The sequence below is a fragment of the Oncorhynchus tshawytscha genome, linkage group LG20 (assembly GCF_018296145.1).
Source record: "Oncorhynchus tshawytscha isolate Ot180627B linkage group LG20, Otsh_v2.0, whole genome shotgun sequence".
NCBI classification, from domain to species: Eukaryota; Metazoa; Chordata; class Actinopteri; order Salmoniformes; family Salmonidae; genus Oncorhynchus; species Oncorhynchus tshawytscha.
In genome coordinates this window covers 35,689,589-35,702,747 of record NC_056448.1, presented here as the reverse complement: position 1 = coordinate 35,702,747, position 13,159 = coordinate 35,689,589, and the positions used below count along the sequence as shown (strand labels likewise).

At 42.6% G+C, this 13,159-nt stretch overlaps 1 protein-coding gene across 6 annotated transcripts in view; it reads right to left on the bottom strand.

Annotated features, from left to right (window-relative positions):
* The window catches only part of garnl3 (GTPase activating Rap/RanGAP domain like 3), a 183,186-nt gene that overhangs the window by 132,498 nt on the left and 37,529 nt on the right, over nucleotides 1-13,159 (bottom strand). For 5 of the 6 annotated variants that reach the window (XM_042302563.1, XM_042302564.1, XM_042302565.1 and 2 more), the window contains exon 2: nucleotides 370-439. In XM_042302563.1, coding sequence (XP_042158497.1) covers nucleotides 370-439 — 70 coding nt within the window. Of the gene's footprint in view, nucleotides 1-369; nucleotides 440-8,151; nucleotides 8,560-13,159 lie in introns of those variants that run through there. The other variant, XM_042302562.1, reaches the window with a different exon arrangement.

The following is a 13,159-nucleotide window of genomic DNA, read 5'->3' as shown; positions in this document are numbered from 1 at the left end:
GGGGAGGTAGAAGGGGAGAGAGAGAAGGAGAAGGACAGAGAAAGGAGGAGAAGAGGGGGAGCGATAGAAGGGGAGAGAGAGAAGGAGAAGGACAGAGAAAGGAGGAGAAGAGGGAGAGATAGAAGGGGAGAGAGAATGAGGAGGACAGAGAAAGGAGGAGAAGAGGGAGAGATAGAAGGGGAGAGAGAGAAGGAGGAGGACAGAGAAAGGAGGAGAAGAGGGAGAGATAGAAGGAGGAGGACAGAGAAAGGAGGAGAAGAGGGAGAGATAGAAGGGGAGAGAGAGAAGGAGGAGGACAGAGAAAGGAGGAGAAGAGGGAGAGAGAGAAGGGGAGAGAGGGGAATAGAGTGTCAATAGGAGGTTACTCACCAGCTCGACGGAGCCATAGTGTTTTCGGCTGAAGTCTCCACGCCTGCAGCCCAAGTCCTCCGAGGCAGAGCTGCAACACAGACGCATGGTGGTCAGTCTCTCCTTTCTCTCTCTTCCATCAGGAGACTGACACACTAACTCAATCACTCCTACAGGTGGCTACTCGGCTCTACGTCTCTCTCTCTCTCTCTGTTTCTTTATTTCTTTATCTCTCTCTCCCCCTTCTAGGTATCTATGGAAGTCTCTCCCTCTCCCCCTTCTAGGCATCTATGAAAGTCTCTCCCGTCTAGGTATCTATGAAAGTCTCTCTCTCTCTCCCCCCCTTCTAGGTATCTATGGAAGTCTCTCTCTCCTCCCCTTCTAGGTATCTATGAAAGTCTCTCCCTCTCTCCCGTCTAGGTATCTATGAAAGTCTCTCTCTCTCCCTATGAAAGTCTCTTCTAGGTATCTATGAAAGTCTCTCCCTCCTCCCCTTCTAGGTATCTATGAAAGTCTCTCTCTCTCTCCCCCCCTTCTAGGTATCTATGAAAGTCTCTTCCTCTCCCCCTTCTAGGTATCTATGAAAGTCTCTCTCTATCTACCCCTTCTAGGTATCTATGATAGTCTCTCTCTCGCTCACCCTTCTAGGTATCTATGATAGTCTCTCCCTCCTCCCCTTCTAGGTATCTATGATAGTCTCTCTCTCTCTCCCTTCTAGGTATCTATTATAGTCTCTCTCTCTCACTCTCTCCCCCTTCTAGGTATCTATGATAGTCTCTCTCTCTCTCCCCCTTCTAGGTATCTATGATAGTCTCTCTCTCGCTCCCCCTTCTAGGTATCTATGATAGTCTCTCGCTCTCTCCCTTCTAGGTATCTATGATAGTCACTCGCTCTTTCCCCCTTCTAGGTATCTATGATAGTCTCTCTCTCTCTCCCTCACCCCCTCTCTCTCTCTCCATCCCTCTCTCTTTTGTTCTCTCTCCGTGGTAGGGCTAGCTAGCCAGCAGCATCCAGCACCAGTCCTGATTGAGACGAGGACTCTGATTGCATTATGTCCACAATGATAGATGAAGTCTGCCTGGGAGAGCAGACTGCTCACCCACACACAGGAGTGTTACAGGAATTTGTTTGAGATCTACGGGAGGGAGCAGGGGGAATCTCCTTCACATCTCAGGCCCAATTAAACCTGTTCAACCAATGGCATCCTCAAGAACAGGCATATCCAATATTACAGCAAATAATACTCTAATGTACTGATAGATAAACTAATATTTTCTTGGATGGAATTTACAAGGGTATGATATTTATGAAGGACATTGTAAACAAGTACGGTAAAAGTATGTCACACAAGCAACTAATAACAGTGTGTACTGTATGCTTAATACACATTTAGAACCAACTCATCTGCCACAAAATTGGAAGAGACAATTACTTAAAGAAGAAAGTAAAGAATTAGTCTGTCTGCCTCCCATTAAAAATCATATATGGCTTAAATCAAAAAAGGTATCAGTTTCACTTAAAGTCAAAAGGGAACAGTTGGGAACAGGTCTTAGATTCCCCAATACCTTTGAATCGAGTGTAGGAACTGATATATAAAACAACAACTGACACATCAATCTTTTTGTTTCAATTTAAGCTAATATATAAAATACTTGCTACAAAATAAATGCTCAATATATGGGGTGTTGAACATACAGTCTTGTGCAGACTGCCATGAGGAAACAGAATCAATAGAATATTTTTTCTGGTGCTGTCCATCGGTGGCTCGCTTTGGGAGTCAGGTCCAAGAATGGTTATGTCATAATATCAGGGTTCAGATGGACCTGTAAACTGCATTGTTAGGGGATCTGAAAAACCACGACCATTCAATGGGAAATATCATTATACTCTGAGGTAATGTATTTATTTTTAGGGCAATATCAAAAGAAATATCATTATACTCTGAGGTATTTAGTGCAATATCAAAAGAAATATCATTATACTCTGAGGTATTTAGGGCAATATCAAAAGAAATATCATTATACTCTGAGGTATTTAGGGCAATATCAAAAGAAATATCATTATACTCTGAGGTATTTAGGGCAATATCAAAAGAAATATCATTATACTCTGAGGTATTTAGGGCAATATCAAAAGAAATATCATTATACTCTGAGGTATTTAGGGCAATATCAAAAGAAATATCATTATACTCTGAGGTAAAGTATTTATTTTTAGGGCAATATCAAAAGAAATAAAGAAGTAAAATGGAGGGATGTTATGCAAAATGAAATAGCTAAATGGAATTGTACTGGGAAAGATGGGTTAATCTGTGGACATCGGAGGGTTGGATTTAAGATCAGAATGAATGGCCGCTGTGGCTGAAAATCCAGCACTTGCAGAGGAAATTAGGAATATATGTTTAATTCTTGAACAACATGTACCGTACATGTGAGGAAAATAGCTGTAAGTAGCAGTAGAAGTATTGCTGTCTGTTAGTTCATTCCAATCAGGGTAGGGATGGTAGGGGGGGAAAGTATATAACAATTTTAAAAATAATAGAGATTAGAAATGATGCAAACAATTAATTTGATAGATCTACAATCTTCAATATTAAAGCTGATCGACCCCCCTGAAAGCGTGCCCCCCACACACAAAGAAACTATAGGGAACCGCATCAATGCACCTCCACCCCGCCTCTATACCAAAAATATTTTCCAATCTGACCGCTCAAACGATCCTACCATAAACCATCAACTTTTAATCCTATTTGTTTCCACATACAGATCTCCCAATAGCATAGTTTCCAAAAGTAAAGATCTCCTGCTCCACTCGGAAGCACAAGGTAAAGCAGCTGCAGTGCCTACTGAATGGCTGCACACGCCTTGCAGTTTTCACCTTTTGCTGCCTTAACATTTCATTTGTCATTCAATTCAATTTAATTCACATTTTAAAAGTATTTTTTATTTTGTATTTTATTTTAAACGAAGATGTCTTGATTGCGTATGTCTTCACACCCCAGAGTTCATTCTTGGTGGAAGCATATTTATAACAGCAATTACAGCTGTAAATCATTTTGAATAAGATTATACCTCTGCACAACTCTTAGGGCAACATATATCCATTGTTTTTGTCCAAATTGCTCAAGCTCAGTAAATTTGGCTGGGAATCATTGATGTGGAGGCGGAAGAAAAACACACCTGTTTAGGCGAGATGCTGGCTAGCGGAGTAGAACACCTGTTTAGGCAAGATGCTGGCTAGCGGAGTAGAATACCTGTTTAGGAGAGATGCTGGCTAGCGGAGTAGAACACCTGTTTAGGCGAGATGCTGGCTAGCGGAGTAGAACACCTGTTTAGGCGAGATGCTGGCTAGCGGAGTAGAACACCTGTTTAGGAGAGATGCTGGCTAGCGGAGTAGAACACCTGTTTAGGAGAGATGCTGGCTAGCGGAGTAGAACACCTGTTTAGGTGAGATGCTGGCTGTTTAGGAGAGATGCTGGCTAGCGGAGTAGAACACCTGTTTAGGCGAGATGCTGGCTAGCGGAGTAGAACACCTGTTTAGGTGAGATGCTGGCTAGCGGAACACCTGTTTAGAACACCTGTTTAGGAGAGATGCTGGCTAGCGGAGTAGAACACCTGTTTAGGCAAGATGCTGGCTAGCGGAGTAGAACACCTGTTTAGGAGAGATGCTGGCTAGCGGAGTAGAACACCTGTTTAGGCGAGATGCTGGCTAGCGGAGTGTTTAGGCACACCTGTTTAGGCGAGATGCTGGCTAGCGGAGTAGAACACCTGTTTAGGCGAGATGCTGGCTAGCGGAGTTGAACACCTGTTTAGGCGAGATGCGAGATGCTGGCTAGCGAGATGCTGGCTAGCGGAGAACACCTGTTTAGGCGAGATGCTGGCTAGCGGAGTAGAACACCTGTTTAGGCGAGATGCTGGCTAGCGGAGTAGAACACCTGTTTAGGTGAGATGCTGGCTAGCGGAGTAGAACACCTGTTTAGGAGAGATGCTGGCTAGCGGAGTAGAACACCTGTTTAGGAGAGGTGCTGGCTAGCGGAGTAGAACACCTGTTTAGGCGAGATGCTGGCTAGCGGAGTAGAACACCGGTTTAGGCGAGATGCTGGCTAGCGGAGTAGAACACCTGTTTAGGCGAGATGCTGGCTAGCGGAGTAGAACACTTGGAAAAAGAAAAGGAGAGCCTCACACTCTAGGAGTTCAGATGCAATAATTCAATAACCAACGTTTCAACAGCCAAGCTGTCTTCATCAGGGTATAGTTGATGGACAGTAATATTAAGAGTGGGGGAGAAAAGTACAACTCTATCCCAGGGTTAGGTATTCAGAAGACTGAGGCAGGTTTTCCTCTAACATTTTAACAAGGCTTTGCTCCTTTTATATTTATTTTGATCCTGAAAAACTCCCCAGTCCCTGATGGTGAAAAGCATACCCATAACAAGATGCTGCCACCACAATACTTGAAAACACAACACTTGAGTATTTTCCCATGTAATTCCTTTATGGATGTAATTTAAGGGAGCAAAATACGAAAACTGTGCAAGTGGTGTGTATACTTTCACGAGGCACTGTATATGCAAAGGCAAAGCATCAAACTCTTGAGAGCAGAGCTAAAGTGAAGTGGTCTCAAAAGTTAGACGATTCCGAAATATTGCATACCGGTATACCTACAACTATATTTTCCAGAGAAAGAGTGGATATCGAGGCTTAGAAAGACACAGCAAGGCTTCCTGTATAACACTGTGGAGGATGAGAAAGAGAGCCTGTCACAGTCTAGATGGTGTCTATGTTGCTGGGTGGTCATCCTGCTGTTGTTGGAACAAATCAAAGTGCTGCTAGGTATACTTAGAGATAATCTGTCTGAAATTGTGTGTGTGTGTGTGTGTGTGTGTATGACCGGTTGGTGGTACAATAGTAATACAATATGGGAGAGAGTTGATCTGTGAATATGAACATAATGTGAACTATGTCTAAGTTGATATGCCAACATCTCTCTCTTTCTCCCCCTCTCTCTCTTTCCTTCCTCCCCCTCGCTCTTCCCCTATCTCTCTCTCAGTCTCACTCTCTTTCTCCCCCTCTTTCTCTTTCCTTCTCCCACTCTCTCCCCCTATCTCTCTCTCAGTCTCACTCTCTTTCTCCCCCCCTCTCTCTTTCCGTCTCCCCGCTCTCCCCCTATCTCTCTTTCTCTCCCCTATCTCTCTCTCAGTCTCACTCTCTTTCTCCCCCCCTCTTTCTCTGTAGTGGAACAACGTTGGAGATGAATTTAGAGTAGTCTTTATGCCTGGCCAAGCTTATGGATAAATGTATTCTTCCCCCTCCTCTCTTTCTCTCAGTCTCTCTCTCTCTCCTTCCATCTGTAATAAACTCATCTACTGGAATTTACTGCCTTGTTTTTCTTTCTTCTCATCCCTCTGTCTTTCACCTCTCACATGAGTGTCCTGGAGGAGGGTGATAGAGGGATGAGTCTGCCCTATTGCCCTTCACCTATCCTCTCTAAGTTAATGAAAAAAATACAACTGGGGTCTTTCTGGTTAAGCTCATCCCTCGTTCCCTTCATCCCCTCAATGTGGAACACCGTCAGCTACGTTACTAGTGAGTTATTCATGTCTAAAGGCCCAATGGAGACATTTTTATATCAATATCAAATAATTGCTGGTTAACAATTGCTAACTTAATAGATTAATATATGTATTATATTTCCATTAAAATGGTCAAAAATGTGTTTAACAAAAGACACATCTCGGTAGGTGGTCCAGGTATGAAAGGAGTTAGGGTTAGGAATTAGGCTTAGCAGTGTGGTTAAGGTTAGGTTTAAAATCAGATTTTATGACTTTGTGGCTGTGCCAGCTGCCTCCAGGGCAAGAATCATGACAATAAATGCCAACCTTCTGAATCAACACTGCTGATTATCACCAGCATTGATTTCTATAATGTACATGTCTTATCACTTTAAAATATGCTGAAGTATTGGCATCCACCTGGTCAAACCCCATCCCCCACATATACAGAATACCACAGTATGAGTCATAATACCCATGAAACCTAGCAGTCAAGCAAGGAAATGGTTCCAATCGTTATTCCACCATTCATTTTTCCCATAAGGTATTTTAGAAACACTTCAAATGAAGGCTGTTTCGTGTAGGCTTACCCTGGCGTGACATTTTGATGACCGTGTAAATCTCTCTAGGACAAGGTTTTATCAATATACTGTATTTGCCAGTATTTACCCCCCGAAAATGAAGTGCTAATTGGCTGCTAAAATGGCTATCATAAAGAACTACAAATGCCTTGATGATCTCAATGAGAACTTTGAACTGTCTTGGACAAGTTTTAAAGTGACACAATACCTGTTAGCAAAGGTGACCGCTAGAAATGACCTGCAGCAGCTTGCAGGGATTTGTAGTTTTTCATGATGTCTACAGTTATGCTAATTAGCATTTTCAAATCTGAGAGTAAATAGAGCCGAATATATTGATAAAAGTGACCTTATCCTAGAGAGATTTAAATGACTTTTAAAACGTTGTGCCGGGGTAAGTCTACATAAAACACAGCCCTTATTGGAAGTGTCTCTACAATTCCCTATGGGGAAAATGAATGGTGGAAAAACTATTGGAACCATCCCCCTGTTTGACTGCTAGGTTTTATGGGTATTATGACACCTCCACCGTGGGACTCTATATGCTGTCAAGGTAAACCCTGATCGTGTTGTTTTTTCTGGAAGGATTGGGTCACTGCAGATGAAGCTGCATTCTTACACTGACTGAATGGTTTCCTACAGGAGCAGAGAGAGAGAGATGGAGAGAGCAGACGAGAGAGAGATATACTCCTATTTTGCTGCAGTAATGCATGTTTTAGACTTGATCAATCTTGTGGTTGGTAATTAAAACATGATGCACTCACACGCATCATAACTGAGGTAGTCTGCAAGCCAGATAACAATTCATTTGGATAACATATTTCCATATCGGTATTGATGTTTTCCTGAGCGCGAGCACACTAATATTATTATGCTATCATGCTCTCGGGGCTTCGTTGCCTGGCGCATACAACTCCATTCTACCGTGAACTAAAAAGCACTATGATGAATAATTTATGTTTTTTCCGTGTTTGTTCGTGGACAGTGCCTACCAGTACCACCCCAGCAAACAACTAATTCAATACACCAATACACGTTTCGCAGAGCCGAACTAATTCAGTGTTGCTTTCATAATATTGACAACGTTCAACTATATGCCCCGAAACAGTGTTATCGATTAGCGGCCACGGTGGAAGCGGGCAGGGCTGCGCACCGAAGCTTCCAATAACAGGTCGCTTCTCTCTAGTCGAACGCTTCAGACACTTCAGGCTGGTGGTGACTTGTAGATGCAAAGGTTCAAATAGCTTTGAATATCTCGTTTTGCAGAAGGAAACAAACATCATTGCAACGGAGCGAATGGTTCACAAGCGGTCGCTCAGAAAAGCAACATAAATAGCGAACATTTGGAGAGCCTACACATACATAAAACATTCAAATGTTTAGGTAACGTACGTTACTATTTATAACACTATTATTACATGGTTTACTTTTACTATGAATGAATTGGTCCAAAGCCTAATGAGTTTGTTTATTGCTGCTGCTTGTTGAACATTTGGGCGAGAAGGACATTTTCATTCCATACAAAAATGCTGCAGTGACAGTAGCCTAAACTACGATCGCCATATGACAACACCAGAGACCTGCATTCACCAGACACACACAAACACACAAGTCTACTAATATGGTCATAGTAGTCGCAAACACTTAGCTGACGGACCGAAATGTGTTCATTTACCGTTGGTTGAAAGTCAACAGTTTGGTAGAAGCGGGGTCCACACTGTTCATGTCCCCATGCGATATCAGTCCAGCACTCAGAGAGCTTGTTTTCCTATTTATTCCTCTTCACTACGGACGCATACTGCTTTCAAACTCCTTATTCACATTTTACACCTATTTCCCCCACTGCATTCAATTCGGCTATTCTCATCCCTTGAGCGCGCAGTGGATGCTGATGAGACAGGCTTGTCGTTGCAGCATGTGGCAGAATGGAGCTTTTCTACCAAAACACCTCTCCGTCTCTCCTTTTCTGCCCCCCTCTCTCTCTGCTTTTCTCCTCTTATTCGCTCTCTCGTTCACATTTGCAGCGAGCTCCACGAGCAGAGCGCAACCTCCTCATATGATAGTAGTTGCCTTGGAAGAGAGCATCGCACGCACGCACACTCTCTCAGGAAACCTAACTGTCAGTCTTGGATTATCTGAAAGTCAGAGAAAATCACAGGGGGTTAGTTTTATAACATTGTATGAGTGTCAAGGGATATAAATAAGCCTGGAATAAATTTAGAGTTCACTTCCAAAACGCTATATCCACCTTTTTTACCCCACAGTTGTGTTTTTTCATCAGAAATGATTAATGATTGCTTATGGGTACCTTCACGTGTGTGTAAATACTACTGTTCTCAGATGTTTTATTCATGGATTTTAGAAGTGTATGAAAATATATATTTTTCCCCAAAACGCTATACACAATACATTAGGAACACCTTCCAAATATTGAGTTGCACCCCATTTTGCACTCAGAACAGCCCCAATTCATCAGGGCATGGACTCTACAAGGTATCAAAAGCATTCCACAGGGATGCTGGCCCATGTGGACTCCACTGCTTCCAGTTGGCTGGATGTCCTTTGAGTGTTGTACCATTATTGATACACACTGGAAACTGTTGAGCTTGAAAAACCCAGCAGCATTGCAGTTCATGGCACACTCAAACTGGTGCTACTACAATACCCTGTTCAAAGGTACTTAAATCTTTGTCTTGACCATCCACCCTCTGAATGGCACACACACATAATCTATGTCTCAATTGTCTCAAGGCTTAAATCCTTCTTCAACCTGACTCCTCCCCTTCAACTACACTGATTGAAGTAGATTTAACAGGTGACATCAATAAGGGATCATAGTTTTCACCTGGTCAGTCTATATCATTGAAATAGCAGGTGTTCTTAACCTTTTGTACACTCAGTGTATATCCATTGTTTAGCTGGAACGGAATGTTCAAATCCTGCATATTTGACTGTGATAGGTGGTTGTCTCACCTAGCTATTTTAAGATTATTACACGTACTGTAAATCGCTCTGGATAAGATTATCTGCTAATTAACTAAAATGTAAATGTTTTACAGTTTACAGATCTCATATTACTGTATTGAAATATTGTATTTTTGAAATATTTATGTCACGAATATCATTTATTTGTGAAAAATTGTTATTTGTTACATTTAACTGTGTAAAACCTAGCATTACTACTTAGTTCTCTGAGAGCAGTAACTAAGTAAAAATACTTTGAAGTACTACTTAAGTAGTTTTTGGGGGTTATCTGTACTTTCCTATTTATTTTTCGGGGAACTTATACTTTTACTCCACTACATTCCTCAAGAAAATATGTACTCTTAATCCCATACCTTTTCCCTGACACCCAAAAGTAGTCGTTACATTTAGAATGCTTAGTGGTGTTACGTTCCCCAGTTTCTGTGTTGTAGTTTGTGTATTTGCATGTGTGCATTTCAGGAAATGGCCTCCTGAAATCCCTCAAGCAGCTGATTGGTCGACTCCACGGCTAACTGGAGCTGACCCCGCCCCCTCGTCAAGAAGCAGCTGTCTCCAATTACCCACTCCTTCTGAAGCTATATAAAAGCCAGTGTTCTGTTCAGAAGAGTGGTCATTTTTTTAATTTTATTTTTATTTCACCTTTATTTAACCAGGTAGGCTAGTTGAGAACAAGTTCTCATTTGAAACTGCGACCTGGCCAAGATAAAGCATAGCAGTGTGAACAGACAACACAGAGTTACACATGGAGTAAACAATTAACAAGTCAATAACACAGTAGAAAAAAAGGGGAGTCTATATACATTGTGTGCAAAAGGCATGAGGAGGTAGGAGAATAATTACAATTTTGCAGATTAATAACACTGGGGTGATAAATGATCAGATGGTCATGTACAGGTAGAGATATTGGTGTGCAAAAGAGCAGAAAAGTAAATAAATAAAAACAGTATGGGGATGAGGTAGGTAAAAATGGGTGGGCTATTTACCGATAGACTATGTACAGCTGCAGCGATCGGTTGACTGCTCAGACAGCAGATGTTTGAAGTTGGTGAGGGAGATAAAAGTCTCCAACTTCAGCGATTTTTGCAATTCGTTCCAGTTACAGGCAGCAGAGAACTGGAAAGAAAGGCGGCCAAATGAGGTGTTGGCTTTAGGGATGATCAGTGAGATACACCTGCTGGAGCGCGTGCTACGGATGGGTGTTGCCATCGTGACCAGTGAACTGAGATAAGGCAGAGCTTTACCTAGCATGGAGTTGTAGCGGTCATTGCAGAGAGGTCATTGCAGAGAGGTCATTGCAGAGAGGTCATTGCAGAGAGGTCATTGCAGAGTGGTCATTGCAGAGAGGTTGCAGAGTGGTCATTGCAGAGAGTCATTGCAGAGTGGTCATTGCAGAGTGGTCATTGCAGAGTGGTCATTGCAGAGGGTCATTGCAGAGTGGTCATTGCAGAGCGGTCATTGCAGAGTGGTCATTGCAGAGTGGTCATTGCAGAGAGGTCATTGCAGAGTGGTCATTGCAGAGTCATTGCAGAGAGGTCATTGCAGAGTGGTCATTGCAGAGAGGTCATTGCAGAGAGGTCATTGCAGAGAGGTCATTGCAGAGTGGTCATTGCAGAGTGGTCATTGCAGAGAGGTCATTGCAGAGAGGTCATTGCAGAGCGGTCATTTATAGCAGAGAGGTCATTGCAGAGAGGTCATTGTGGTCATTGCAGAGAGGTCATTGCAGAGGAGGCTCATTGCAGAGTGGTCATTGCAGAGTGGTCATTGCAGAGTGGTCATTGCAGAGAGGTCATTGCAGAGAGGTTGCAGAGAGGTCATTGCATGGTGATGGTTATAACATTGCAGAGAGGTCATTGCAGAGTGGTCATTGCAGAGTGGTCATTGCGGAGAGGGTCATTGCGGAGAGGTCATTGCAGAGCGGTCATTGCAGAGCGGGAGGTTGAGGTTATCATTGCAGAGAGGTCATTGCAGAGAGGTCATTGCAGAGCGATGGTTATAACAGAGAGATGGTCATTGCAGAGCGGTCATAACACAGAGTGGTCATTGCAGAGAGGTCATTGCAGAGAGGTCATTGCAGAGCGAGGAGGCTGATGGTTATAACAGAGAGGTCATTGCAGAGCGAGGAGGCTGATGGTTATAGCAGAGAGGTCATTGCAGAGCGAGGAGGCTGATGGTTATAGCAGAGAGGTCATTGCAGAGTGGTCATTGCAGAGAGGTCATTACAGAGAGGTCATTGCAGAGCGAGGAGGTTGATGGTTATAACATATGTTAGTTGTAGATGGTTATAACATATGTTAGTTGTAGATGGTTATAACATATGTTAGTTGTAGATGGTTATAACATATGTTAGTTGTAGATGGTTATAACATATGTTAGTTGTAGATGGTTATAACATATGTTAGTTGTAGATGGTTATAACATATGTTAGTTGTAGATGGTTATAACATATGTTAGTTGTAGATGGTTATAACATATGTTAGTTGTAGATGGTTATAACATATGTTAGTTGTAGATGGTTATAACATATGTTAGTTGTAGATGGGAGCAGCTTTGGTACATTCTGTGAGTTTGTTGCTCAGTCAGAGCCTATTTGATGTGCTGTGTTTCTCAGTGTGTTTGAAATTGTTACTAATATTCTGTTTCATTTGTTCCTAGGGGGGAAGGCACCTAGGGACTGCTTAGGCAAGAGGCCTACGGGCAGACATATACCCATAGTATATTTATTATTTAGGCACACTAGGTAAGACCTGGGCAGACCACCCCCTGTATTTTGGTTAGGGCACCAAGTGGTGCTAAATTAGGTAAGTAGTGGGTAGGCAGGTAAGATAGGAGAGGGTAGGTTAGGTAAGTAGTGGGTAGGCAGGTAAGATAGGAGAGGGTAGGTTAGGTAAGTAGTGGGTAGGCAGGTAAGATAGGAGGAGGGTAGGTTAGGTAAGTAGTGGGTTTGCTCAGGTCAGGTAAGATAGAATGAGATTTCAGGTGAGGTTAGGTAAGTAGTGGGTTTTTGGCAGGTAAGATAGGAGAGGGTAGGTTAGGTAAGACCAGGGAGGCAGTGCACTATGTAGGGAACGGAGTTAATTGGGACGCAAAGATATTATTGGTCACTTAAGGGCCATGTACATATGGAATTCACATCTACTAGACCTTGATGAATATAAGCTAGGGTAATTTCTTTACCAGGTAAACACACCTGTTAAATCATCCTGTGTCTCATATTACAGTGCAGGCCAGGGTACACTATCAGAATACATGTTTGAGGCCATGCATGACATCCCATACCTAATATCTACAAATACAATGTATAATTGTCAAATCACATCCACCTTACCCAACGCCCTAGATCCACTACAATTTTCATACCGCCCCAACAGATCCACGGATGATGCAAACATTTGCTTAAGTCATAAGTTGCATGGACTAATAATAGTTTTAACATGATTTTTGAATGATTATTTCATCTCTGTACGCCACATATACAATTATTTGTAAGGTCGAGCAGGGAATTTCAACCACAGATTTGGCACCCGTGTGGCACCGTGGTCTAAGGCACTGCATCCAGGCTGTAACACAACCAGCCGTGATTGGGAATCCCATATGGTGGGGCACAAATTTGCCCAGCGTCGTCCGGGTTTGGCCGGTTTAGGCCATTGTAAATAAGAATTTGTTCTTAAATAAAAAACAAAGACAAGGGAGGTTTTCCA